This window comes from Prionailurus viverrinus, chromosome A2, assembly GCF_022837055.1.
Source record: "Prionailurus viverrinus isolate Anna chromosome A2, UM_Priviv_1.0, whole genome shotgun sequence".
In the NCBI taxonomy this organism is placed as follows: domain Eukaryota; kingdom Metazoa; phylum Chordata; class Mammalia; order Carnivora; family Felidae; genus Prionailurus; species Prionailurus viverrinus.
The window spans coordinates 64,841,296-64,868,547 of record NC_062562.1 but is presented as its reverse complement, the minus strand read 5'-3'; the positions used below and the strand labels follow the sequence as shown (position 1 = coordinate 64,868,547).

The following is a 27,252-nucleotide window of genomic DNA, read 5'->3' as shown; positions in this document are numbered from 1 at the left end:
CCCACCACATGCTAGATGAATAAGTTGGTGGAGGTGCCCTTGAACGTGAACCATGAGCGTGCGTGTCAGACTGAGTTCAGATCACTGACCAGCTTGCTGAAGGATTTCACTTACAACGGGGACGGTGAATTTTGCCTCACGTATCCATTTCTGGGCAGAGAAACTGTGGATTTTCATTGCAACTGTGTGCCAAGTGCATAAATCTTAGGTAGGGGTTAAAAGGGTTTGGTGTCGACTGCTTCCAGGGTTTTGCTGCCGGGCAAGTAGATATGGAGGAAATACAGAACATTCTGAGATTAAAAACAGGAAATGGGTGAATTCATTGCCCCTTCTGGGAAATGATGAAATGAAATGTGTTTCAACCTTAAGGTGTAATCATGCAAAACTGCGTTTATCAAGGTTATTAAGACATATGATTTCTCATCAAGATAAATGACTTTTTAAAATTAAAAAAACCAAGGGGCGCCTGGGTGGCTCAGTCAGTTAAGCGTCTGGACTCTTGGTTTCGGCTCAGGTCATGATCTCTCGGTTTCGTGAGTTCGAGCCCTGTGTTGGGCTCTGCAATGACAGTGCAGAGCCTGCTTGGGCTTCTCTCTCTGCCCCTCCCAAAATAAATCAACTTAAACAAATAAATAAAATTTAAAAGCCCAAATAATATACAGGTTCAATCCACCCCACTCCCATAACATAAAACTACAAAGAGCTAGATGCTTGAGGATTTTCTAGTACTAGACAATTAGACACGAAAGCAAGAAAGTCTCTAAGGAACAATTGTGATGTGGTGAGTATCTCAGTGATCTCACATTGGAACTTATAAAGTTGAGAACTGGCTGTCTTTGTTCAGAGCTGTGCCACGTGAGCTGGATTAAACAATGAGAAGCATTGTGCTACAACCCCAACCCCTTATGCTAGAAAGCACAACTGTTTATTTTTAAAAGCAAGTCTTCAACAACAAGCCAGGGAAGCCCACCGTGTCCTCTGCCTGCTGACGCCCAGTGGCACAGGCAGGGCCCACGGCGGCAGCACCGAAAACCCAGCGCGCGGGGATCGTGGCCCCAATCACTCCGCGTGCCCACGGATGCCTTTTCGCAGACTAACACACACAGCGGTTGTACAAATCACACCAAAGATCTCCGTTTATGAGTAACCCATGCAAATGAGCGGCAACGAAAGAAGAGAAAATGATGGGAAATCTGACAGCACACATGTTTTCACACTTCGATGACACATGTCTAACGGTTAAGAATGGAGGCAGTTATCTGCGTGTGATGTAAGGCCATCGTCAGAGTCTACTGGGGTAACATGCTATCGTGACCCAATAGACCTTGCCTCTGGCCTGCCTCCAAGCCCTGCCCGGGGGTTCTCTATCCAGCTGCCAAATCAGCCGTGAGCAAACCCTCGAAACCAGGAAGAAGGGCCAGGGCACGTATTGCTGGTGGGTTCACCCAGTTCCCAAATATGGCATCCGTGCCGTGCAAATTAACGGGATATGATAGTGGTAAGGAGGTATGGATGTTGCTGTCTTCTTGGGAAGCACAGGCCTGCCTTGGTGGCTGCGCCCTGCAACAGAAGGCCTGAACTGCTCCCCATGCATCCCAGGATCTCCCACCATGCTCCTCTGAGTAGGGGGCATCAGCATGTGGCCACATGGTCACTGACAGTGACTCAAATCCTGCCCCCGCCCCGGGACCACCCCCTTACTGCCACTGCTTCTCACACCTCTGCTCAGACACCTCAACAGGCCTGGGGGTCATTTCATTCGTTTCTCACATGGGTTCTTGAACCTAATTTTGGTATTGTCAAACTTGCTGCTTTCTGAACCAATGTGGAAAATAAATAGGATAAGTGGTCTTGTTTCTAAAGCCTTGACTCAACCTTTGCCTGGAGGGTGTCCCTATCTGCCCACCTGATTTCCTACAGATTCTGTAACATAACTTAAAATATACGCATTAATGCCCTAAATGTGACTGGGTTTTAGGTAGGGAAAAACACAAAAGGCAAGAGAAGAAATGGTTGAAATTGGCATTCATTTGGGGGGATGCGAATCCCATGACTCCTCCCATTCCCCACACCCATGGCCATGACTGCCTATGGAACACATCCACTGAAGGCCTTCTCCAAGGTCAGCCCTGCTCCCAGAATCTCCCCTGAGCCCACTCAGAAACCCGGTTGCCATGGCACTTCCTTGGCCCTCAGTTGTGTCCCCCCAACCTATCCCTTTCTCCCATTCATGTCTAAAATTCTACCTGTGCTTGAAGGGATAGAATACACGTCATGTCTTCTAAAATCCTACATAGGTTCCATCGGGGACGCATGGGGGGCTCAGTCGGTCGAGCGTCCGACTTTGGCTCAGGTCACGATCTCGCAGTTCATGAGTTCGAGCTCTGCGTTGGCCTCTGTGCTGACCACTCTGAGCCTGGAACCTGCTTCGGATTCTGTGTCTCCCCCTCTCTCTGTTCCTCCCCCACTTGTGCTCTATTTCTGTCTCTCTCTCAAAAATAAATAAACATTAAATACAATTGAAAAAAAAACACTGATTTTGCTCCTTCTCTGTTTGTGGGTTTTGGTACCTCCAACCACTGCAGCTTTTTGTGTGTCCTGCTCCCTGAGGAAGTCCCCCCAGTGTGCCTCCCTCACCCTCTTTGTTCCTCACAACGTGCGCAACAAATGTTCCAAGGATGGTCCAGCCTGGCCGGCAGATATCACAATCGAACTTTTCTACCAGTGTCCTAACGCCATTTAGAATTTCAGGATGTTTCATTATATCAGTCAGCTAATATCACTCTTTGGATGGTAACAAAGATCATAAACACACAGGCTTCACATAAAAAATGATAGCAACACAGCGCCAAAAGAACGCAAGACTTAGAATCAGAGAACTTGAGTTTACACGGGTCGTGTGATTTGTAGATCAGTGAATTGACCTCACTAATTTTATAACCAACCATGAGCTCAAGATGGAGGCCCAATGACCCCAAGTGCCCACTGCCATTTTAGGCAGTCTGGGCACGGGGACCTTCTTCACCTACAAAGCAGAGAAAGCACTGTGAAGACTAAGTTGGATAAGCCACGTCACCACCACCACTGTGCTCTACCTCCCTCCAATCCGTTATGAGTTAAGAGCAAAGGCTATTAGTATCTTCAGCACATGAGTCTGGTGTGTTGTGTTCAACCACTGGGCACCATCGCTGCGTAAGATAGCAATCCGCTTACTGGAATTCTTTTGTACCGACTGTCTCCGGTTCTGTTTGCATTTATTTACTTTTTCTCATGTTTGCGTTCAGAAGAGGGGCCAGCTTTCCACCACACGCAGCACAGCCGTTGGTTCAATTTGCTCATCCCAGAAACAAAATGGTGGCCAGGCTCGGTTCTCCAGTGGGACCTCAGACCGCCTCAGAGTCGGTATGCTGTGACGTCCATGGTTTCGAACCCACCACGTTCTTGCTCTGATCTGGGAGTGGTGAGGAAGCAGCACCTCACAGAGGTGTTTTACTTCAAAGAGTGTGCCAAAAATAACTGTTCCTCAACGCACACATCCCACACTCATTTGTGTGTGCGTGCGAGAATTTTGCTAACAGCCAAGTTAGAGGGCATCTCATGAAATCACTTCTCAGCAATTCTTTCTCTTTTGTGGCTGGGACTCATATGCTCTTTTCCACGGGTTCTGAAAAGTCGGCCGTGTTGTTTCCAGGAACACCAAGTGAAGACTTCAAAGAATTCGTTTTCCTGACCAACCAAACACAATCCACTTCTCTGCCTATTTACTACTACGAAAGGTGCGGCCCGCGGATGGGCGATGGGCAGATTTGTCGGAAACGGGAATTCTCGGGGAAGTGTCCCTGGCGTATCACAGGGAAATCTATCACAGGGATGTTCTTTGCTCTTCCTAAATAAAGAACATACTTCGCATTTTGATCATGGTAAAACGTCCCTCCTTTTGATCTCCCATCTGTCTGTGGAGCTTGGAACGTGAGCCTTCCTGACCCAAAACGCTGGCAGCGTGGGAAGGAAAATGCATTCACCACAGCAGCGTGACGTTGTCGGGCACAGACCCCGAGGACTTGTCTGAACCCTCACGGGGAGAGCCATCCAGGTCGCTGTCATTGTAAAGCACACTTTCTATCTGATTTCCCTTTTGCTTCAAATTCCTGAGAAATCTTTCTGTATCTACGGCAGGCCACTCACACCTGAAAGATCCGGGAAACGGTGACACCACGCTGGACATTTACACTGAGCTTGGAAATCCTGGATGGAAGGGACAGACCCATTTGTCTGCAGGTAACATGATAAAATTTCCATTTACAAAAGTAAAAATTAAACTCCATGAAAAGCCTGACGGACACAGGCGTGTGCAAGACTGGCTTTGCCTGGAATGAACCGATTCAAGACCGTCCCGGTGGAAACAGTGGCATATTTTTCTGCTTTGATGCCTGGTGTGAATTTTGCTCCTTTTAAAGAACTTGCAAAAACGTAGCTGGCAATGGTTGAGCCCCCCTATGTCAATTTCATCCTTTATTTTTTAAATTTTTATTTATTTTTGAGCGTGGGGGAGGGGCAGAGAGACAGGAGGACAGAGGATCTGAAGCAGGCTGCACGCTGATAGCAGAGAGCCCAATGCGGGGCTCGAACTCACAACTGGGAGATCATGACCTGAGCCGAAGCTGGACGCTTAACCGACTGAGCCACCCAGGCGCCCCCCGATTTCATTCTAATTAAAAAAAAAACACAGATTATCTAAATGATGAAAAGGAAAAAATAAAGGGGGGGTGGGTACGTTTTCAGGTGGGCTTCTCCCGAAGTTGCCATAAGAGGAGCATCTTAAGGGAAGAAGCCATCTTATTCATGGCTGTACCTACGTCTGGCATTCCAAGAACTTAGCAGGCTGATGGGAAGCACACCCCACTGAACAAGACAGTGATAAATGCCTGATCCTACTCTGAGATCTAAATATCCCGGGCAATGCCTCAGCAGTTATGTCCGAGAAACTCACGCACACCTTCTGAGTTGACAGTTGACAGGGGTTGTGGCTGCACGAAAACTAACACAGCTGCCTGCGTGTAAATGCGTTGCATTTGGAGGAGCCGGGCCCTGTGCAAGGAAGGTTCTGTTCTGTTCTAGGCTCTCTGCCTTCCAGAACTAGAATTTTCAAGTTCACAAACCTGGAAAACGTGTTTAATAGCCACGTTTTTACAGACCAAAAGTCCCTCAGGACTACACAGCTTTCTTGCTACCTTCCATCACATCCCGAGGGCGAACGTAGCTTTGGACAAAGGTGAGCTCACCAGAGGCAGTGGCCAGGGCCGGCAGGGCCCTCTGGGTGCCGAGTCTGGGGAAGGACCTGGGCACCTAGCCAATGTCTGGGGAAGGGCAGGGGGACCCTCAAAGGAAGTGAAGCAAATGTAATATCGTGTTGATTTCATCCCACTTGGAGGGACCCAGGAAACGTTAGCCAGGAGGACGAGGTGTTAAGAGGGCTTAGCGTGGCTGCCTTCAGTGACCAGAAGGGCCCCCACAACTCACTGCCAGTGTGACTCTAGATACAAGCAGATTTGATTTCACGACTTTGCTAATCATCAGCGTCTCCCTAAGGCTGTCCCGGGAGACATGCAAATGGGCTGGCCCTTTCCCCATCGACGATGCTGAAGGACTTATGTGCTGGGCTCCTGTTAGCTCAGTGGCCTTGCTTCTGGAATGCTTTATGGGAGGGGGTCCCACTGCACAGCAGAAGCCTGGCAGTGATCAAACGCACGGTGTGCGGCTGGCTCAGGGAGTGGGGGTTGGGGGGCGGAGGGAGGCGTCAGAAACTTTCCTAAATTTTCCTTGTTTCCTTCCCGTGCAGAGGCTCTGAATCACCTTTCTACTCGGGGTACAGTGACCTAGCAGTCAGTGCACCTGACGAGAGCAGCCAGGAACTTTAATGCATCAACCTGAATATTTTAGCAGATGTTCAAAACCGGGCAGAACTGTCTACGAGACAAGAAGATCATTTATTCTAGATTTTATTTCTATAATTTTTAAAATTCCATTTATTTATATATATATATATATATTTATTTATTTATTTTGAGAGACAGAGAGAGACAGAGTGGGAGTGGAGGAGGGGCAAAGAGAAGAGGGAGACACAGAATCTGAAGCAGATTCCAGGCTCCGAGCTGCCAGCACGGAGCCCAACACGGGGCTCGAACCCACGAACCGTGAGATCATGACCTGAGCCAAAGTCGGATGCTCAACCGACTGAGCCACCCAGGCGCCCCTCTATAATTTTTTACTATTTTACTGTTTTCCTCTCTCTACTCAATCGTGTCCTTCCTGCTTGCCATGGAAGGTAAGCTCTCAGAGCCCGTGGGTTTTTTCTGTCTTGGTGGCCCCCATGCCTGACAGGCTGCTTGGGACAAAGTGGGTACTTAGGAAGCATTTATCTTATGAACTGATCCTTGGAGCCACTCAGTCCCACCTCCAGCTTGTACCCCTGCATGCTGGGATGCCAATGCCACTCGACACCTGGGCTAATCACTTAGCTTCAAACCTACCATCCTATGTGGTGCCCAGGCTTCCTGGGGGTGTAGACAGTTTATTGCACGCCTTGTGGGAGCCAGTTCTCGTGCGGCCTGATGCCCATGACATCTAGTCTCTCAGCCTGTAACATGTTCAGTGATTGCACGTTAAAGACAATATGGCATTGAACAACGCATCAGTAAGTACTCAGATTTATTTTTAGCTTTTAAGGCTGGATAGAATAAATTCTTAGTATACACCTATGAACATCTTGATAAGATGATAACTCGGTATAGGACCCAGTAATTACTTCTGAGATCCCGAGATGCCGTTAATTCGGATTATTTGTCCCCTGAAGGGTGGACAGGGGGGTTATCTTCGAAGACTCTAGACTGCAAGGCAAACCCTAATCTCACAGCAAAACTGAAAAGGCTCATTTCCCTCATCTTTTCCCATTTACGTTTGACTTAAATTTTTATTTTGTTTTCTTTTTGAGAGACGCAGAGCACGAGCAGGGGAGGGGCTGAGAAAGGGAAGCACACAATCGGAAGCAGGCTCCAGGCTCCGAACTGTCAGCACAGAGCCCGACGCAGGGCTTGAACCCATGAACCGCGAGATCATGACCTGAGCTAAAGTTGGACACTTAGTACCGACTGAGCCACCCAAGCGCCCCTGACTTAAATTTTGAGATGACACGTCTTATTTTTCCCTCAGCTGTGAAGCAGGGCTCCCTTCCTTCTGCTAACTGTTTTTACTTGATGGTTACAACATTGGCTCTTTCAGCTCCCCCCCGAGATGACTTTCTATTTCTGCGGCCAGGCTCACGAAAAGACAGCCTGAAGAGGGTTTTCGCCATACACCGAACTTGGCGTTTCTGTAAGGTGGGATGTTGGTTATGTTTCTCCTTCCCCCCCCACCCCCCGCCCCACTGTGTTCTGTGACGGGGAAGAAACCGTAGGGGAAACGCTTACTTGCCTGTGAGGGTCTCGCAGTCTAGCTGAACCCCGTGGGCAGGTGCACAGTAGCCCCTCCCCTCCCCCCCCCCCCCCCCCCCCCGCCCAACCCCAGGCAGCTTACACCAGATGCTAAGCCTTGCACCACAGGTGTCTTTACGCTTTCTGTGCCTCTTGTGTCGAAAAAGTGAAAGAATTCTAGGCGTGCTTAGAGGAAGTTAGGTAAACATTCTGGGAGTTCTAAAATACGCTTCCTAGAGGGCAAAGAATGTGACTGCACGGGTTGGCCATGTGTAAAGAGAAGGAGCTTCTAAACATGACCCAATGACATCATCAAGATCCACCGGAAGGGACAGAGACATGAACATGGAGGTTGGCAAAGGGCGTGGTCTGTCCATCCGTCCGTCCGTCCGTCCATCCATCTATCCATCTATCCATCCATCCATGAGGAAATGCATATGGTAAACACATGGCAAATTTTCATCCCTTCCAACCCAGGTAGGTAGGTTAGCAGACTTTAATTTTTTTTTTTTTAATGTTTATTTATTTTTGAGAGAGAGAGAGTGCAAGCAGGGGAGGGGCAGAGAGAGAGAGAGACACAGAATCCGAAGCAGGCTCCAGGCCCCGAGCTGTCAGCACAGAGCCCGACGCCCCTAAATAAACATTTTTTTAAATGTTTATTTATTTTTCAGAAGAGAGAGAGAGAGCGTGTGCACGAGTGTGTGATCAGGGAACCGGCAGAGAGAGAGAAGGAAACACAGAATCCGAAGCAGGCTCTAGGCTCCGAGCCGTCAGCACAGAGCCCGACGCGGGGCTCGAACCCGCAAACTGTGAGATTATGACCTGAGCCGAAGTCGGAAGCTTAACTGACTGAGCCACCCAGGCGCCCCCAGGTTAACACACTTTTAAAACAGCACTTTCCACACTCTGCATTTAGGAAAACCGCAGGACGCATTCAGTGTGTTTTGCACATGAAGGTAGTGGGTGGTTAGTCTGCCCCGCATCATGGCTGCAGTGAGGCTGAGAGACCAGATTTAACCCAGACCTTCTGCTTCAAAACCTTCTACGATAAGCTAGACTCATTGTCCAGAGGAGTTCTTTTAGGGTGAACCTTTATGGCAGCCCTGAAAACAATTCTCACTGCTTTGTAATTAAAATTTGGTGGGGTTTTTTTTTAAGATTTTTTTTTTTTTTTTTGAGAGAGAGAAAGCACAAGCAGGGGATGGGCGCAGAGAGAGAGAGAGAGAGAGAGAGAGAGAGAGAGAGAGAGAGAGAATCGTAAGCCACATTGTCAGGGCAGAGCCCGATGTGGGGCTCGATCTCACGAACCAGGAGATCATGACCCGAGCCGAAATCAAGAGTCAGACGCCCAACCACTTGAGCCGCCCAGACGCGCCCTAACTGATGGCAGGTAACCCCTGTCTAATTCGCTGAACAAGCAGCAAAAAGCAAGAGTTAGTGACCTGGAGACTCGTGTGGCTCTGACTCTCAGTTACCTACCACACAGGTGCATGGGACCCGAGGGTACCTGGGGTGGCCTTGCCTCTGGCCTCTTGAAATGGTCTATTCCTGGGCAAAAGGTTTCAGCCACTGCTCCCTGGACCCAAGGAACAGAATTCTGATGAAACTGTACCAAGATCAATGTTGAAAGAAAGGAAGGCAGGAAGGTCGGAAAGAGGGAGAGAGGGAAGGAAGGAAGGGAGAAAGGGAAGAAGAGGAAGAGAGAAGAAAAGCAAGAAAGGAGGAGGGAAGAAGGAAGGGGGGAAAATTAAGAAAGAAGGAAAGTAAAAAGGATCACCAGACAGGAATAGGACAATCAGAGCCTCAAGGCTGAATCTGTGACTCTGTGGGTCCTGGCGTGCTCAGGAAACACAGCAGCCACAGGAAGACACGCTGTCTCCCGAAATGCAGGAAGGACAGCAATTAGTAAGCACGTGGCGTCCTCGTACAGGAAGGCTGGGGTCTGGGCTGCACGCAGCGAGGCAGGGTCGGGCGCCCGAGCACCCCCTGGCCGGACTCTCGGGACATGGGTGCTGAAGGGGGACATCAGGCTTCCCTACAGGCAGATTGCTGCTGCCCTTCCTACTAAAAGAAATAAAAAAGCCTTCCCTTTACCACCTCTGCTCCCATCGCTTCATCAGGCTGCAGCAGTATCTTTTAGGAAGTTATTGAGAAGCTTCATTGTCCCCAATTTTTGCAAACAATTTCACAGATGCGATGGTGTCTGTCTTAGAAGCTTTATGCCTGTCCTCAAATGCTGTGCTCGTGGAATGTGCTTCAGGTCTATAAAGCAATTGCCTCGTTTCAAAAAGAAAAAAAGAAAAAAGAAACCCTCAAAACAAAAAGGACTGTATTTCTGTCTGTACGGAACTCAGTCACTCGGCTTTGGAAAACGAACTGGTTTCTGCACGTTGACAGACTGCCCTGTTCTCGTTATTTTAGAGAACTTCATGAGAGGCCGACCAGTCATCTCTAGTTAGGACAGAGCTGGGGCGCCTGGGTGGCTCGGTCGGTTGAGCGTCCGACTTCGGCTCAGGTGACGATGTCACAGTTCATCGGTTTGAGCCCCCGCGTCGGGCTCTGTGCTGACAGCTCAGAGCCTGGAATCTGCTTTGGATTCTGTGTCTCCCTCTCTTTCTGCCCCTCCCCTGCTTGCTCTCTCTCTCTCTCTCTCTCTCAAAAATAAGTAAACATTTTTAAAAAAAGATAGAGCTACATAAAATAAACCAGACTGACATAAAAATTGGACTGGACCTAGATTTTCTCTAAATCAAATGGGGCCCAACACGGAAGAGCCAAAACAAGCAAATTTTCACCTTAATTGGGGAGGACAATTGAGAAAACGTTTTGAAGAGAAAACTGACTTAAACACTACTTTGGAGCGGTGGTAAATGACCAGCTGTTGGCTAAATTTCAGCAAGGATCAATCTCAAAAGGTTTTCTATGACAGGTAGCACAGCCCTTTCCAGAACTCTGGACATCCAGCAGGTGGCCCCTGGCCAAGGTGGCTTCTGAGTGTTCAAAATGTGGCCACTGTGAATTGAGATATGTTGTGTGTGTAACACATACTGCGGTTCAAAGACTACGACCAAAGAACAGTCTAGTACTCACTAACGATGGCTTATGTCGAGTGCGTGTTCGAATAAGAATACTTGGGGTGTGCCCCATCCAGTCAGGTAAATTAAAATGGATCTCGCCTGCGCCATTTTCTTTTTGAATGAGTCTACTGGGAAATTGAGAATTATGGCTGTGGGTCTCACGCTGTTTTCATCGGACAGTGCTGCCCTAGGACATCTGATTCCTACATTTCACGAATACATTCCAGGGATGCGGGTTCTTACTCATCTGTGATACCCCTGTTCCCAGACAAGGACTGAGAGCTGGCACCTGTCAGAAGGCCCAGAGCCCGGCTGTCTGCCCAGGATCCAACTGGAAAGAGCCACATGGGACATCTAGAGAGTGTGCCTATGTGCGCGTGCTGTGTGTGCGTCCAGGGAAGCCTGATCTTAAGGATGAGTTTTTAGGAGACACCCCGTCAGTAATAAAAAAAAAAAAAACAGCCAGTGAGGGGTCCTGGCTGGCTCAGTCAGAAGAGCACGCAGCTCTTGATCTCAGGGTCGTGAGTTCGAGCCTCACGCAAGGCATGGAGCCTACTTAAAAAAAAACTGTAGAAACACCTACTGAACAGGAAGACAAACACAGAACTTTTAATGCTGGCAGCTCCAAAGTTCAGCATGGGGACTGTTTTATTAGCGACAATGGCACTGCTTTGCAGTTGTGAGTCTAGGTAGTGTTTACAGTGACAAAATAACTCAGTTATCTTCTCGGGGTTAAAACCACTTCACTCAAAACCACAGCCTTCTCTACCGAGCGTGAATTTCACCGAAGACAGATTCCCCTGTGACTCCAGGACGAAATAAGGGGTGGCCACACCAGGGAGTCGTTAATGGTCATTATGGAACACGATGGCGCGAACCCGGGCCATCTGAGCGCTCTGGGGGCCCTGGCGCGGTTCTAGATCGCCCGCTGCACAGCGTGGCGATTGTGAAAGCAGGATGATTCTGCCGGGCTCCAAGAAGAAGAGACAAAAAAGAATCGTCGAGCCGCCTGCCGGGCCGTCATAAAAAAGTTCTTTTCCCATTTCTGCAGGATTTCATTCTGAAAAAGAGAATGGCCACCTTTGCCATGCGCTCTGCAGCAGGGAGCTGGCTGGAGGCCTTCCATCGATCGCACCCGCCCGGTGGGGAAAGACACCGGATGTTCAGGGCTTCACCGGAATCCTGCCCGGGTGATTTCAGTGGAAATCGACAGCCTGCAGCCACATCCCCTGTGGGGGAAATACTCTCCTGGCAGGCAGCCTTGCAGAGACACACCCAAGGCCCGCTGCTCAAAGGTCCCTGCAGCTTGCTCCCTCCCCTAAGTAGGGCACAGAGGGCTCTTTGGCTAATGGGACTGCAGCACCCAGCAGGTGCTTTGAGGCAGGAACTTGCAAAGAGCGTCCGCGGGGCTTGGGACAGTCGGGTTTGCCTCCGGTAATGTCCCCAGCTGCTTGCATATGGCCGAGCCCTTGCTGAGAAAGTGTCCCTACTGAAGCCACTGCACGCCCAAGGACAATGGAAGGGTCAACCCCCAGATGTCTGTACAGACACCTCAGGGTTGTATGTAATCCAAGAGAGTCAGTCACCGAAACTTTCTTTTCAGAAGCCCAATCCCGAGTTTTGAAGGATTTGGTGAGGCTAGACGCTTTCCTGGAAAAAAGTCACTGTGATGCAGTCACCTATTCCTGTAACGTGGACAAGCCTTGCTTTGCGTTTGAAAGCCCTTCAAGCCAAAATAACAGCAAGAGGAATAAAAATATCTCATCGGTTAGGCACAGAAATGCTTTTTTTTTAAAAAAAATATTTATTCATTTTTTTGACAGAGAGAGAGAGAGAGAGAGCGAGCAGGGGAGGGGCAGAGAGAGAGGGCAACACACAGAATCCGAAACAGGCTCCAGGCTCCGAGCTGTCCACAGGGCCCGATGCGGGGCTTGAACCCATGAACCGCGAGATCATGACCTGAGCTGAAGTCAGATGCTTAACCAACTGAATGCCCCACGGAAATGCTTTTCTAATCACACTCCCAGCAACAAAACCAGCATGCGAGGGGGGCATTCTGTGTATTAATACAAGAGAGGCCAGCTCCGTGTGACGTTTCCAGGCTGCGACCTCAACGGCAGAGTCACCCGGAACCAACCCTTTGGTTGGACGCACTCGTGTTTTCCCCTCACCCCTCTTCCATAACCCACTTCACAAACACCGGCTCCTGTCCCCACAGCACTCCACCAAAGCATCTCCTGCTTTCGAACGTCACTGCAGCTGGATGACATTAAAATAGAACTTAAGCCAGTGGCGCGCAGGTAAACCAGCTCTCAAAAAAGAAAAGGAAAAAAAAAAGCCCTAATTCGTAGCACTTGCCGATTTCTGTGGTGGAAATCCTTCCAACCGCAGCGGGCTTCAAGCTACCAACAGTTGAACCCGAGCCTGGAAGCTTCTCTGAGCCTCTAACAGTTGGTATATTCCCGCTGGCCCCGGCACACCACGACCTTGAACGTACTTTCTAAGTTCCCTACGCGTCTGTCAACCGCTCCCTGCCCCGCCACCCCCAAATCCGAACAGGCTGAGGGTTTGAGCAGATCTGTGGTAATGCGTGCCCTGTAGTTTCTGCTTAGACTTGGAAGAACGCAGGGCTTATCTGGCAGGTACAGTAGCCTGGCCCCAACCACTGTTGAGCTGTGGAACCAGTAAGACGGCTTCCTGGGGCCGCCAGCCTCACTGAGCCTTTTCATCTAATTGAAATGGTTCTGTGGAAACTTTGCAAGGCAATGGTTAGGGTTCTGCTCTGCTTAAACCTTTCTACTTTTTGCATAAAAGGAGGGGAAGCTTGTTTTTTTTGTTTTTTTTTTTGAGTTATATTTACACTTCCCAAATCAGAAAATGTCCTAACCAGATAGGAGGACAGGTGGCGAGTGGTAACCACAACTCAAAACCTTTTTTTTTTTCCATTTCTTTCTGAAACCCCATATAGGAGGAAAGTTAACGAAATGTCGGTTGGTTGTTTTATGCCCAGAGCTCGGTATTCTTTCAACACAGATGGAACAGAGCAGAAAATGAAATTGGGACCGGACCACCTAGGACATAAAATGCTGTTGATCTATCTATCTACCCTGGTGCACACGAATCTATTGCCTTGGGTAAATCGATTGGGTATGATGTGATCCTGAATTTGTCAGAATAAAATGAAGATAAACACTGATTTCTATTTGTAAAAGGAAACTTTTTTGTTGTTTGTTAAAAATTTTTCTTTAATGTTTATTATTGAGAGAGAGAGAGAGAGAGAGAGAGAGAGAGAGAGAGAGCAGGGGAGGAGCACAGAGAGAGAGGGAGACACAGAATCTGAAGCAGGCTCCAGGCTCTGAGCTGTCAGCACAGAGCCGGACGCAGGGCTCGAACTCACGGACCACGAGATCATGACCTGAGCCCAGATGAGACGCTTAACCAACTGAGCCACCCAGGCGCCCCCGCAAATTTTCAAAGGGAACATGCACTTTTGGAGACATGAAGCATGGTTGGAAACGCCAGGGGCAGAGTTCTTCAACCATCTGTGGCCCAGTTTTTCTACAGGAATTCCTTTTGCAAAAGAAATCCATAGTCAGGTTCCAGAACCTACTGACTACATAAATCAGCCCAAAGTTGCCCCAGTGAATGTGCTCAATTGTGTGGGGTTGACGTGTTCAGGCTCGAGGGCAGGGCTTGAATCCAGGGGCTCGCCTGGGAAATGTGTGGAGACATTTATCGTCAGGTGTGACACCAGTGGCTCACATCCCCCAGCGGGAGGGACAGTCTCAGCCAAGGAAGGCGTCTCTGCCCCGAATACCAACTGTTGCCACTGAGAAACAGCGACCTAAAATAATCCACAGGGTGGACCCTGAATTCAGACAAAGCCTTTAATTCCTTCCCCTTCATTTCCTCTCTCTGGGGTCCTACCTGAGAGAGCAACTGCCTGTTCCCTGCACTCATTTGGTACACGCCCCGCAGGCCTACTCGGTGCATGGGAGGTCCAGGTGTTGGTGGTGCAGACTGAGCAAATCCCAGAGGAGTGCTTTCTTTCTGAGTGGTGGCAGGCAGTGTTGGGAACAACAGCAGGGTAGGGAGGTACGGACTGGCGATGCCATCCAGGGTGGGCTCAAGGAAGGCCCTCTTTTCTGGCGCTTCTGGATGGAGACTGAGGGCAGTGAGGGAGAAGGCCACGGGAAGCATGCTGCAGGCCTGGATGTGGCCAAGGCAGAGCCCAGGATGGCTCAGCCTACCTCCCCTGGGCCTCCCCTTGGGCTATTCTAGTTTAATCCTTCCTCTCCACCTGCTCCTTCTTATTGGCCTTCAAATATACATTCATATTCTCCTCCTACAGATCAACCCGCAGGCAGGGCAGACTTCCTACCCTCTGTTCACCAGTGCTCCCCGACGCTTGGGCTCAGGCCTCCGTCCTGCTGAGCTATTTTTAGGGATCCGCCACTGATCTCCCAAAGGCCCTGTTCTCCAGCACCGCTCACCCTTCTCACCCTCGATATCACTTCTTCTCGTAGTGGCTTCTACACCATATTTCTCTCTAGAAATTTCACCTGAATCCAACAGCTCATTTTCTGCCTCCTTCCTTGCCTTCTCTCCTAGACAATAATATGCCTCCTTTACACCCATCCTGCCTTCCAGAAGGTTCCTTGGCTACCAACTGCCATCACATGTCTAGTTGACCCAACCCCCCATGTATTCCCATTCCGCTCAGTGGAATGACCACCTTCCAGTCATCAAGGTGGAGGCTGCAGTCACCTCCTGCATGTTCCACATTGAGTGATGCACAAATATGGCGGCCACCACCCTGCCTCCTTCTGCTGCAGCCTTCACGCTCTGGCACAAATTGCGTCTCCCTGTCAACTGTCCCCAGGGCTCTCTCCAGCACACAGATCCAGCACGATCATCCCCCAGACTGTCACGCCTCACTCCCAGGAGGAAGCCTCTTCACCCGCGCTCTTGCCTTCTACCCAGCCACCACTGTTTCTCAAGTCCAACGTGGCTCAGCTCTCCTACCTGCTCCAGCTTCTACTTGGGGAGTCTTCCCAACCCTCCTCTCCCCTCCGCCCAGCTTAGCGAGGAGCAAGTCTTCCTTCCCTACATTTTTGTGCATCACTGTGGTGCATTTGGCCACGACCCCCGGTGCATTTGGCATCATGGCATCAACTCGGCACAACGAAGGGCTCTGTCGGTATAAATGTTATTGAATGGGAGGTCCTAAGATCCGAGAAGCCGAGGTCTGAGCAAACAACTAAGCCAGCATCAATCGTATCTGCACAAATCCCTAAGTCAACCCAGCAGGGGAAGCCTCCCATGGAGGCCCTGCTTTGGATCATACCTTGAGAACCTCCGGGACGTTGTGGGCATTTATTCGTGCGCACATGCAGTCCATACGGGCCCTCACCGGACAGTCCATATGGGACAGGACAGAACAGAGCAGCACAGCAGCCCAACATCCCCACACACATGCTCCTGACCGGTGCCCCTCCACGGAGGCAGCGTAACGCTCCCACATTGTCCAGTCCGGGCTGGACTCTTCCTTGTCCCCTGCTCTCAGCCTGGGAATCTAAGGGCCTTGCCTCATTTCTTAAGGATGCTGGGCTTTGGGGGAGGTCACTCGTATTAGGGTCTCCCCGCAAATCCGCTGGCCACGAGGTGTCACCGGCACACGCCTATCCATCCAGGTGCCGCGGAACATCTCACAGCGAGCCCGGTGGACGGAAAGATAACGATTACCCGGCAGTGGCCTCTGTGGATGACCGTCCACCTGTGAGCCGCCTGGCCCGTGGTTTCCACATGACAGTGGTGGGCAGGGTGAGTCCTGTCAGCTCCCGGGGACGGGAACGGTGTGAATCCACCTGCCAGGGCCAGCAAGGAAGGACACAGCAGAGCCAGGGATGGAGTCCCAGCCCAGAGATGTTCCTCCAGGGGAACTGTGAGTTCTTGTCAAACACCACACAGGAGACACACACACACACACCGCAGTTTCATTTTTTTCCAAGGAATGTTCTTCAACATGTGTGGTCCGGTCCCGCCCGTCCCCAGGAAACACAGTAAAAGATGATGCTGGCATCACACACAGTCACTCGCCCTCCTCCGGGGTGCCACAAGCCATGCATCCTGCGGAGACCCCCACGGAGCCTCAGCGCTCTGCACCGGCCAACGACACAGGGGTGACAAAAACACATTCCAACGGGAAGCAATGAACGTGTTCTATACCAGCCACTCTTCTGAAACCCTGAAAGTCTTGGGCGGGGGAGGCAAACCCACTTTCGTGAGGCTACCTCTCATGTTTGGGGAGATTCAGGAAAATGGGAGTCTTTCCGACTGCAATCATCAGGGCTTGGAAACGTCCTGGGGACAACACGTCCCTCTCAGGGAGGTGTTCCGAGACGGGGACAGTGAGCCACAGGGGAGTCATGCAGAATCTTACGCTTTTGCACCATTGGAGCCATTGCACGGAACGCACGGCGAGGTGAACAAGAATCCAAGTGACAGGCTTTCAGTTTTGCCTCAAAGGACAATGAACCCCCCAAACCCAGCCAGCCAGCCACCAGGAGTCGTGCAAGCAGCTTCTGGCCTTGGGACTGCTTTCGCAAGGGTGTATCCCATCTGAAGGCGCTTGAGCTCGGCTGCAGCCAGCGCTCAGATGCTGTTAGATAATTTTCCTCCCTCACCAAACTGGGGTTTATCGGTTCAGGGGAGATGCATTTCACAGATAAAAACAACTTCCTCTAACTGCTGATTAGATAAGGAGGCATAGCATCCGTCCTCAAAAGCCGGCGCCCAATCTCCAATTAGACCAAAGCCACTGCTTTCTCCCTCCATCGGGAAAAACTCTCTGCACCATGTCCCCCTCGTCCCCAGGCTGCCGAGAAGGCTTCCAGGCACGCAGCCACCTCTCCACTGCCTTGGGATTCTGCCTAAACTTGAAAACAAAGGGTGAGATCGGGCACCCTGATGGACCAATTAAAAGCATGTGACTCTTCCAAATCTGTCCTCAAACTCATGACGCAGTGAAGGGATTTTTACTTTGCATACATCAAAAAAAAAAAAAAAGAAAGAAAATTTATGTCTTCACATCCTTGATCATTTTCCTGGATTCAAGGGAAAGGGGGGAAAAAAATCTAGAATTTTTTTCTCCTTTTTTTTTTTTCTTTCCATTTTTGCCAGTGTGTGAAGCAGCAAACCGTGGTCCAAGGGACTTGATGGAAAGCCAGATTAGCTTCGAGAAGGCCACCCGGGGGGTGCAGAGCTGGGCTCCAAGCACCACCCTGGGACGTGACACACTGCCTACTGGAGAGAGGTCCTGAAACAAAGCACCGACCCTGGGGTGGGGTGGGTTACGCAAGTGAGCAGTGCAAGAGAAACACCTTCCAGAAGGAAGCAGCGGCATGCGTAAATACACGTTCCCGCCCCACATTCAGGCCCAGAGTAACTGGAGAGTGACTGGATCCCCACGATCTGCTCATGTGGCTAAGCCCTCTGGGACAAGCCTTCAGCAACCCCCGTCAGTCTCCAGTCTTCCAGTCTTCCAGTTGACTCTACTGAGTCAACTGCTGTATGTTTGCTGACTGTCTTCCTCAGGGACAGCCATCTCTACTCCCATCTTTCTTCCCTGACTCTGGTTCCTCCCTTCCTCCTCTGCTCCGGCCCCCAGGCTTGCCTCCCTGCCAGCCCTCTCCATTCACAGGGGAGGGGCCTCCTCCATGCCCCGCACCTGCCTGGCAGGGAGCCAGCCTCCGACCCCAGGCCAGGGCCCCCCTCCAGGCCTGCGCGCTCCCCCAAAGCACCCTAGGGCTTGAGGAGGACCCGTGCCTAACATCGGGACTTGGAACCCTGTTCACGCGAGGGGAGGACAAGTCAGCAAAGAAGGAAGAGGCGAGGGGTCACTGAATAAAGGCGGAGAATAGGGAAGCTTGTAGTTTCTTTCCGAGCAAGGCTATCTATCTGCCTTGTTGGATGCTAATCCCTGCCATCATTCCTACGCGAGATGCCTTCAAAAGCCCCTAGAAGAAATCTCGAGCCCCAGTTTTCCACATCTCTCGCCTGGCTGCCATGGTGAAGCGGGTACACGTCGGGTTGCCCGAAGCGGTCACTGAGTACATGCTCTGTGTTACGTGCTTTCACACACAACCACTTCAGAGAGGAGAGACTTCTCTCATTTTTAAAGAGACCACTTCAGAAGCAGAAGCTATCGTCCCATGAAGAAGATGACATCCCTCCCCGTCCGGAAGTTCTCCTCTGCGTCCAACTTCAATTCTCCAAGTTACATTTCACGTCTCTGTTTCCTCTTACTCGGGCCCAGAAGAAAATGGAGGCACGTAAGAGCTGTAGCCATACTCCTGTGACATCTGGTCCCCATCTCTCTCTCTCTCTCTCTCTGTCTCTTTAATCCAGGAGGCCGTATTTCTACACGGTCCTCCAGGGTTCCTCCAACACTGGGTGAAGGAATGAAATGTAGAACCTCTGGGGCACCTGGGTGGGTCAGTCGGTTAAGCACCTGACTCTTGGTTTTGGCTCAGGTCATGACCTCACATTTTATGAGTTCAAGCCCCGCAGCGGGCTCCACCCTGACAGCACGGAGCCTGCTTGGGATTCTCTCTGCCTCTTTCAAAATAAATAAATAAACTTAAAACAGTTTTTTAAAAAAAAAATTAGGGCTGCCACTTCTCTCCACCGGGCGGGGTTGGTTTCTACCACTCCCCACCGATTTGTCCGAGACTAGGGTTGAGATTCGACGTGTCTACCCCTGAAGGGCAACATTACTGGAAGCCACGGCCCATGGTCTCTCTTAAAGCAGACCTGCCAGGGGGCCATTATCGCCAAAGAGTTTGCACCTTTGGGGCATCTGGCCATTTGTCCGTCCACTTGGGTCGGGCAGTGGCCAGCGCCCCCGAGCTCTCTTCTAATTCCTCTATTTGGGTTCTATTTTCAGTTTGCCTATTCCTTGGGTCAATTTTTTAATTATTATCCATAAATTGTCCTTCTGTCCTCGGGGCCCCAAACGTTACCTGTTTTCTCTTTCCCTTCCCTCCAGCAGACCAGCCACAGGGCGGTCTTTCTGTCTCATCAATCTTTACAAGATCTGCTTTGCACAAATTGCTTCCTTTTTCTGCTTTTTAACTGTCCTTTTTACGTTCTGCCTTTGCCACTCCGTCTTCAGCAAAGTAGGTTTCTATTTTTTCATGTAACCCTGGAAGCCCTGGAAATGAGATGAGTTTCACCACTGTTGCCTCTTGAAAATGAGGAAACAGGCTCCAAGGTGGTGAAAGTCTCGCCAGAGGCACACGGCCAGCCGCGAGAAGGGCTCGGCTTTGGACGTGAGAAGCATCCTCTCTGACTCTGCAGCCTTCCCCCTGCGCCACCAGCCCTCGCCACCCCTTGCCACTCCTTCTATGGGACCAGCGCTCAACAAAGACACTTCACTCCTTCGGCGAAGGGAGGGGCTGTTTCTCACTTCCTGTTGTCTGCCCTCCAACACCCCTCTGCTCTTCTGGCTTCTTCCCGTGGAGCTGATGACACAGGGCTTCAAACGCACCTCCCCCATCCTCCCATCTACAACCTCCGGGTTTTTTTTTTCCATCATCTCCTATTGCCACTTGCACACTTAATTTGTTTAACGCCACGTATGACAAGTCACTTCCAGAAACAACCTATCAGCACACGCTAATGCTAGTTGGTTTCCTACAAATATCCTAAAGCATGGTTTCTAAAACTCAGATGCCGCGGAGAATAACCGACTGCCTAGATGCCTCCCTGCGCTTGGTCTTCTGGAATTCTCGCTCTCGCTAACTGCTCCTCAGACCCCTCCCCTCTTGCGCATTTGAGCGGCTTCCACGCTTCTGCATTTCTTGGCTTCCTGGCAGCGATCCCATAACCGGCTTTGACCTCTAGCCCCTCCAGGGGAGCGCTGGCTCTCCGAAACGGCGTCTCGGCACCCCCCTTCAAATGGCTCTCCCTGCCTGGCCCTGTTACGGCTACAGCAACCGCTCTTTACAAGCCAAGCCAGAGAGGCTTTCCAGGTGTCTTAAATTTTACAATTCTGGAATTCATCTGTCACAAACTTCATCCCACTAGGAGAAGCAGATGAAAAAATCCTGTCACACGTGGCAAGGGACCACTGGCGGGAGACCACAGGGAACTACGGACCAGCCCCAGTTCCACACCACACCTGCCCAGGGCACACTAGCCTCTAGAGCTCAAGCCTCAGCCGAGCAAACCAGCCTGGGAAGGAGTCAGGAGTGCCCGCCAGCGGCCTGGTGGCCTCGTACTAGGGAAAGGTCCCCAGCAACTGGAATCTGACAAGAGGTGCATCTAGAATATCGTGAAGGCACCTGTAAGGAGTGTCTATTGACCTATGCCAAGTAGATTCCATGCTGTCCTCTGCTCTCTGGGAATCAGCCAACTATCGGGGCAGCGGCGAAGAAAGCAGGGAGCGCTCACTGGTTAACCCATGACGACTTCAGAGTCCTGATGCTGATGTCTGGGCTCCGGGTTCATTGGAACGGTTGGTGGCAACGTAGCCACCTAATTTCCTCTGTGTCCCAGGTAGGTCAAGAGCACACGCCTGCCACAGTCCAAAGTGCAGAGAACAGTACCCACCTCACTGGCTGCTTCCAGGACGGGGCGGGGGGGGGGGGCGGGTTTGCGATGCAGGGCCGTCCCCAACATTAGCTATTCGGGTGCCATCTTTGTAAACATCATACATGTAAACATCATACATGTGTGCCACCACTGGCTTGAAATTTGGCTTTTTGATTTATGTCAATGTGTTTTCAAAGGAACTGCTTAGCTAGCACTGTACGTGATACACCAATACGACTTGATCTTAAAAATAAATGTGTCAACGACAAAGCAGCGGGCTCTTCTGTGTCCAAACTTTGGGAATCCCAGAAGTGATGTGGAAAATCCAGAACTGTTTCTCTTCCCACCCACTCCCCCACGCCCAGTGGCCACAGTCTAATAGGAAAAATACGTCATAAATGTACTTGTTTCCTTGGTTCATCTCGAACGAATGGATTTGGCCACTATCCTTGTCTGTTTGCACCACGAATTGTGTAGCTATTTTTTTCTGTAAAAGAACCCTTATACCCAGAGTCTTCCTGGTCTCTAAGACACATGGAAATAACACAAAATGCATTTCTTGGTTGCTACATCAGGATGTCCTATAGAAAGATAGCTGCGGTGGTTTCCAGAACCCCGAGACCTTCACACACATCGCCGTCCTCGGCTGTGGGTGCTTCCAGAGCCTCTCCACATGGGATCCGTGCCTCCTTGTTTCCACCTGCGTCCCCTACGTGACACTCTTTTGTGCAAATACATGGCTCTCAATATCACAGTTTTTTTTTTTTTTACTTCCAAAAAAGAAAGAGAAAATAGGTATTCTAGGGAACTGTTGACTCATTATCTCGTGAGAACATGGTATAAAGTGTGAAAACTAGTCTTTGAGTTAGAAATTGAGTCTGATTCTGACCCCGTTTTTGACCTCAGTTATTTTGCTGAACTTCTTGGGACCTCCGTTCTATAAAACCAAGAGGGGAGACCGGACTTTCCAAACGTGAACTGTACCGTGGAAGTTAACCATGGCAGGGACTGTGGAAACTTCCAAACCTCTTTATGGAAAAGGCATGTGACAAAAGGCTTTTTGTAACATTTAAAATTTTCTGTTTTGCATTAAATTTGGCATTTAAGACACGCAGCTGAGAGGGTCAACATAAAATGGGCAGACTTGGTTTCTTCTAAACCGAAGCTCTCACGCTAACTCACCCTACTGCCATAACGCATACAATGTATAATTGTCACTACCTAGAGCCCATAAAACCGGGTATTTCTGCGGCACCCCGAAGGCAGGAGACAGCACTATGGATGTGCCCCCATGCGGGGTGCTCTCCCACTGTGCTCTTTGGCCCCTGCATGTGAGTGTCACGGCCACGGTGACCTGTCTGTCCTCCTGCACACATGAGGGCCCCACCTTGGTGACCTTTACCCCACGTCTTCCTAACATGGTGGTTGAGGGGAAACAGCAGGTAAGATGATCCCAACCACCTGACCAAGGACTGTGGAAGGAGACAAAGGGACCTAGGTGGTAGGGGAACAGAGTGTGCCACAGCCCGCCAATGGGACGCCCGGCCGGCCGACTCACCCGCTCCTCTCTCGGACTTGGAGCTCTGCTGTCCTCCAGACGTGGTGGAAAGGTCTTCGGGGACGGGCATCGGTTCGTCCCCATCATCCGGAGTGTCACTCACTGGGGGGCTTTCCTTCCCTGGGGAGGCAAGTAGCAGCTTGAGTGTCTGGGGCCGTGGTCACTGCCGAGGGTAGTGATTTACATAGATTTCTATATTATGGATAATATGGGGTGGTCTAGTCCACCCAAATCAATGGTACTTTTCAGACATTCTCACGATCACTGCTCCATGCCAGTGACCAGACTTCCACAGCCTTATTTAGGACATCTGTGTGATACCCCATCGCATGGCCACACTAGGATTTATTTACATCCTTTATTCTCTTTTTGAATGTATATGGCTTTCCATCTTTTTTCCTCTTAAATGACACTGTGATGAACATCCCAGTGGCCAACTTTTGCACATGCTCTCAACAATCATCACAGTATAAACTCCTGGAAGTTTTGTGCCTGGGTCCAATGGCACCTATGTTCAAATTTCATTTATTTATTTATTTATTTATTTATTTATTTATTTATTTTTATTTTAGAGAGAGAGGGGGCAGCGGGGGGGGGGAGCAGAGAGAGGGGGAGAGAGAGAGACAGAATCCTAAACAGGCTCCATGCTCAGTGCAGAGCCCGATGTGGGACTTGATCCCACAACCCTGGGATCATGACCTGAGCCGAAATCAAGAGTTAGATGCCCAACTGCCTGAGCCACTCAGTGCTCAGGCATCTACATTTTGAAGACTAGCTCACATTCTTTCCTGTAAGCTGGTTCCAACCTACCCTCCCGCAATCAGGCTTCTTCCCACCTTCCACTTAATTTGTTTTAAAGGTCAGCTGACTGATTATCTTGCTCAGAGCTACACGTGCTGGAGCTGTTCACTGCCTTTTAGAGAGCCAGGGAATATTCTGCCAGTGGCCTGATTTGATTCCACCTGGCGGGGAGTGCAGGCTTGGAAAGAGAAGGAACAGGGAATCCGATGCCTCCTGGGACCACGATTCTCTCCGTGGAATTCTTACTTTGAAATACAGCAAAAGGATCCGCACAACTGAAAAGTCGCTTCTCCTTTGCCAAGTGCGACTCAGCAAACGAAATCGGGTTTTACAGGATGGCTAGATCTATTCTGACCCCATTAGAATTACCTTTAACTAGAGGCTCCCCCACTGGGGAACCCACCCTCCCCTCCGACTCCCAGAAACCCAGCGCTGGGAAGCCATGACTGGTAGAAAACCCTCTTGTTTCCCTTGAAACTGAAGCACCTGTCCCTTCCAACCTTCCAGACACAACTTAAAACTGGCTTAGGCAACACAGACCACATGCACGAAATGACGCTGATGCAAAATAACCCATCAGAGTGGCTGCAGGACCCCGGTGGAGACGAAGACCTTCAAGGAGGTTAACAGAAAAGTGGAAGGCGGGGGTTACACATTCACTGGCAGGGCTGGTGACCTGGCTCGCAGGCGAAGGACATCCTTGCAGAGCACACAAACGCTCGGGACCCAGAAAACATGGCTAGGAAGAAGACATCGTGGCTGAGTCCTCCAGCTTGGCTGTGGTCGCTGCAGTTAGCATATTTTCACACAGAGCATTACTGGGTGTGTCTGGAGAGCCAGTACAACCCGAATTGTTAATGATGGGGTGGGCGAGGATGTCCCAAGAAAACAGAAAGCCAAAGAGAAACGGAGGGCAGGTGCGTTCCATTGAGCAGGAGAACACGGGAGGGAAACGGGCCAGCTGATAACTGGTTTCTCCTTATGACAGCCAAGAGCAATGGTTTTCAGACTCTGAGAACGGCAGAGGGTGGTCAGAGGACAATTCTCCTCCTCCTTCTCCTTCCTCCTTTTCTCCTCCTCCTCCACTTCTTCCTTTTCTTTCTCCTCCTTCTTTTGCTAAGACGGATCTTACATGGAACTTCGATATACAAAAACCAATCTTCTGCGTGTAAAGTGGGGACACTGCCGGATGGGGAGGCTGGAAGGCCACCTGCCTTCTCAAAGACCTCCTGACAAAACCCCCAGAACAGACGGTGGAGACCCCTGGCTGAACCAACGGACCCAAAGGTTAAATGTGTATAACAGAGTGAGCGAGGCGGTGCGCACGTGTGTCCTTGTGATTAACCAGCTGTCGTTATCATGGGGTGGGCGTGGGGGGCTGAGGAACTAATCTTTATGCACCTGTTTATCTTCTCCGTGATACCTCCCTTTGATATATCCCATGATGCTCTCAGAAGAAGAATCAGGACTTACCCAATGAAGGAACGTGGTCTCTGATGCTACAGGACGTGCAAGTAACTCTCGATGACTCTTTTGGTCCCTTAACTGCTCTGTTTATTGAGGAACAAGATTGACCACATGACACTGAAGATGCTCATACAACAGATGCTCCCCCTACGGGTTCTGTGGGTCTGGTCGGGCTCTGGCACTGAGTGAAATGCCAGCTCTCCAGTGCCCGTCATCCTGAGTCTCAGCCCTCCCACTGTTTCCTGCATGGGGGAGAAAATGCCACCAAGAGAGCAGTGGGGATGATGATTCTACACGGGACAGACAACCCGGGGTGAAGGCGCAATAAACACTCATCCCTGGTGTATACAGTGGTGCACAAAGTCAGACCTGGTGGCGAGCAGAGGGGGATATGTTCACCTCCCCCCCGAGGGCTCTGCTGTCACACGGCCTGGACTCGCCTTCACTCACTGAGAGTTTTCAAGAGGTGGTCCGAGTCGCCTAAAAGCCCCCAAAGTTTGGGCGGCCGCTAAGACATGAATCACTCCCACGATCCTTTGTGCCCAATGGTCCTTAGGTTCTCTCCCTGTGGGAGGTTTCTACGATGAACACTCAGCGCTTTGTGAAAGCCTTCCTGTTAAGCAAAGCTTTTTGTGTGGGTCGCTTTTAACCAAATTTGCCCGGTTAGCCATTTAAAACGCAAAACCACGGGAGGAGTAGAAAAGGTACACAACTAAGGTCATTAGGTCAACACATCCCAAACATTAAGGCGGGGTGACCAGAAGTCACTTGAACCAGGATATCATTCCAACAGAAACATGGCATAAGTCACCCCTTCAAGACAGTAAAATGAGGCTAAAAACCTGATTTTGGCCTATCTCCCACGGCTGGTTGAAGATGGAAAAATAATGTGTGTGAATGCTAATCTATCCAAGAAGCTTAGGGAACCTGTTCTGCACACGTCAGCAAGCCACAGAAACACGAGGTCCGTGTCGTGCCAAGTGCCTGTACCTCTCCTAAGTTCACGCTCAGAGACACGACGGCACATAAAACTGTCCACAGGGCGGTTATTATTTTCATGGAATCATTTAGGAGGGGAAGTATAATTTCACTTTGCTAGAAAAATGAAAGAAACTTCTTACCAGTTTATATTTAATCTTCCTACTGCTTCTGCTTTAAATAAAGCACAGGTAATCTGTGAGAAGTGTTTTGGGCAAATCAGATGAGAAAATTGTACAATTTGCCTATCAGAAGCCAGTTAATTTAATTTCTCAGGTAGATTAAAATTCATCCAACAAAGGTCTGTGATTCCCCACCTCACGAATGCAAGAGTGTTTTTTTTCAATTTTTTAAAATGTTTATTTATTTTTTTTTTTTTTAATTTTTTTTTTCCAACGTTTTTATTTACTTTTGGGACAGAGAGAGACAGAGCATGAACGGGGGAGGGGCAGAGAGAGAGGGAGACACAGAATCGGAAACAGGCTCCAGGCTCTGAGCCGTCAGCCCAGAGCCTGACGCGGGGCTCAAACTCACGGACCGCGAGATCGTGACCTGGCTGAAGTCGGATGCTTAACCGACTGCGCCACCCAGGCGCCCCTAAAATGTTTATTTTTGAGAGAGAGAGAGAGGGAGTGGGAGAGGCACAGAGAGAGAGGGAAACACAGAATCCGAAGCAGATTCCAGGTTCTGAGCTGTCAGCACAGAGGCCGACGCAGGGCTCGAACTCATGAACCACGAGATCATGACCTGAGCCGAACCAGACGTTTAACTGACTGAGCCACCCAGGCGCCCAAGAGTGGTTTTTATATACAATGACCCAGAGGAATGTAATTCCTGGGAGTAAATAAAAACTCAGAATATAGATTCCCAAGTCTTGAATAGTGGACAAGCTTGCAACCCAGCATGCTGCCTGGCTTCCTGTGAGACTTCTGGTCACTCACTGAAATTCTCGAGTCTCAGCTCTGCAAATTGAAAATGGTAGCTGGGGGGCGCCTGGGTGACTCAGCCAGCGAAGCATCCAACTTCAGCTAAGGTCATGATCTCACGGTTCGTGGGTTCGAGCCCCACGTCAGGCTCACTGCTCTCAGCCTGTCAGCACAGAGCCTGGAGCCTGCTTCAGATTCTATGTCTCCCTCTCTCTCTGCCCCTCCCCTACTTGCACTCTGTCTCTCTCTGTCTCTCAAAAATAAATGTTAAGAAAATTTTTTTTAAAAAGGCAAAGAAAATGGTACCTATATCTTCACCACCGGGTGCGTGTAAAGTTGAAAAGAGAAGAATGCTTGGGGCAGTGTTTCCTAAAGGTAGA

General features: G+C 50.1%; 1 protein-coding gene across 19 annotated transcripts in view; it reads right to left on the bottom strand.

Annotated features, from left to right (window-relative positions):
• IKZF1 (IKAROS family zinc finger 1) overlaps positions 1 to 27,252 on the bottom strand; it is a 101,201-nt gene that overhangs the window by 54,451 nt on the left and 19,498 nt on the right. For all 19 annotated transcript variants that reach the window (XM_047850958.1, XM_047850955.1, XM_047850953.1 and 16 more), the window contains exon 3: positions 22,701 to 22,820. In XM_047850958.1, the coding sequence (XP_047706914.1) occupies positions 22,701 to 22,820 (120 nt within the window). The remainder of the gene's footprint in view (positions 1 to 22,700; positions 22,821 to 27,252) is intronic.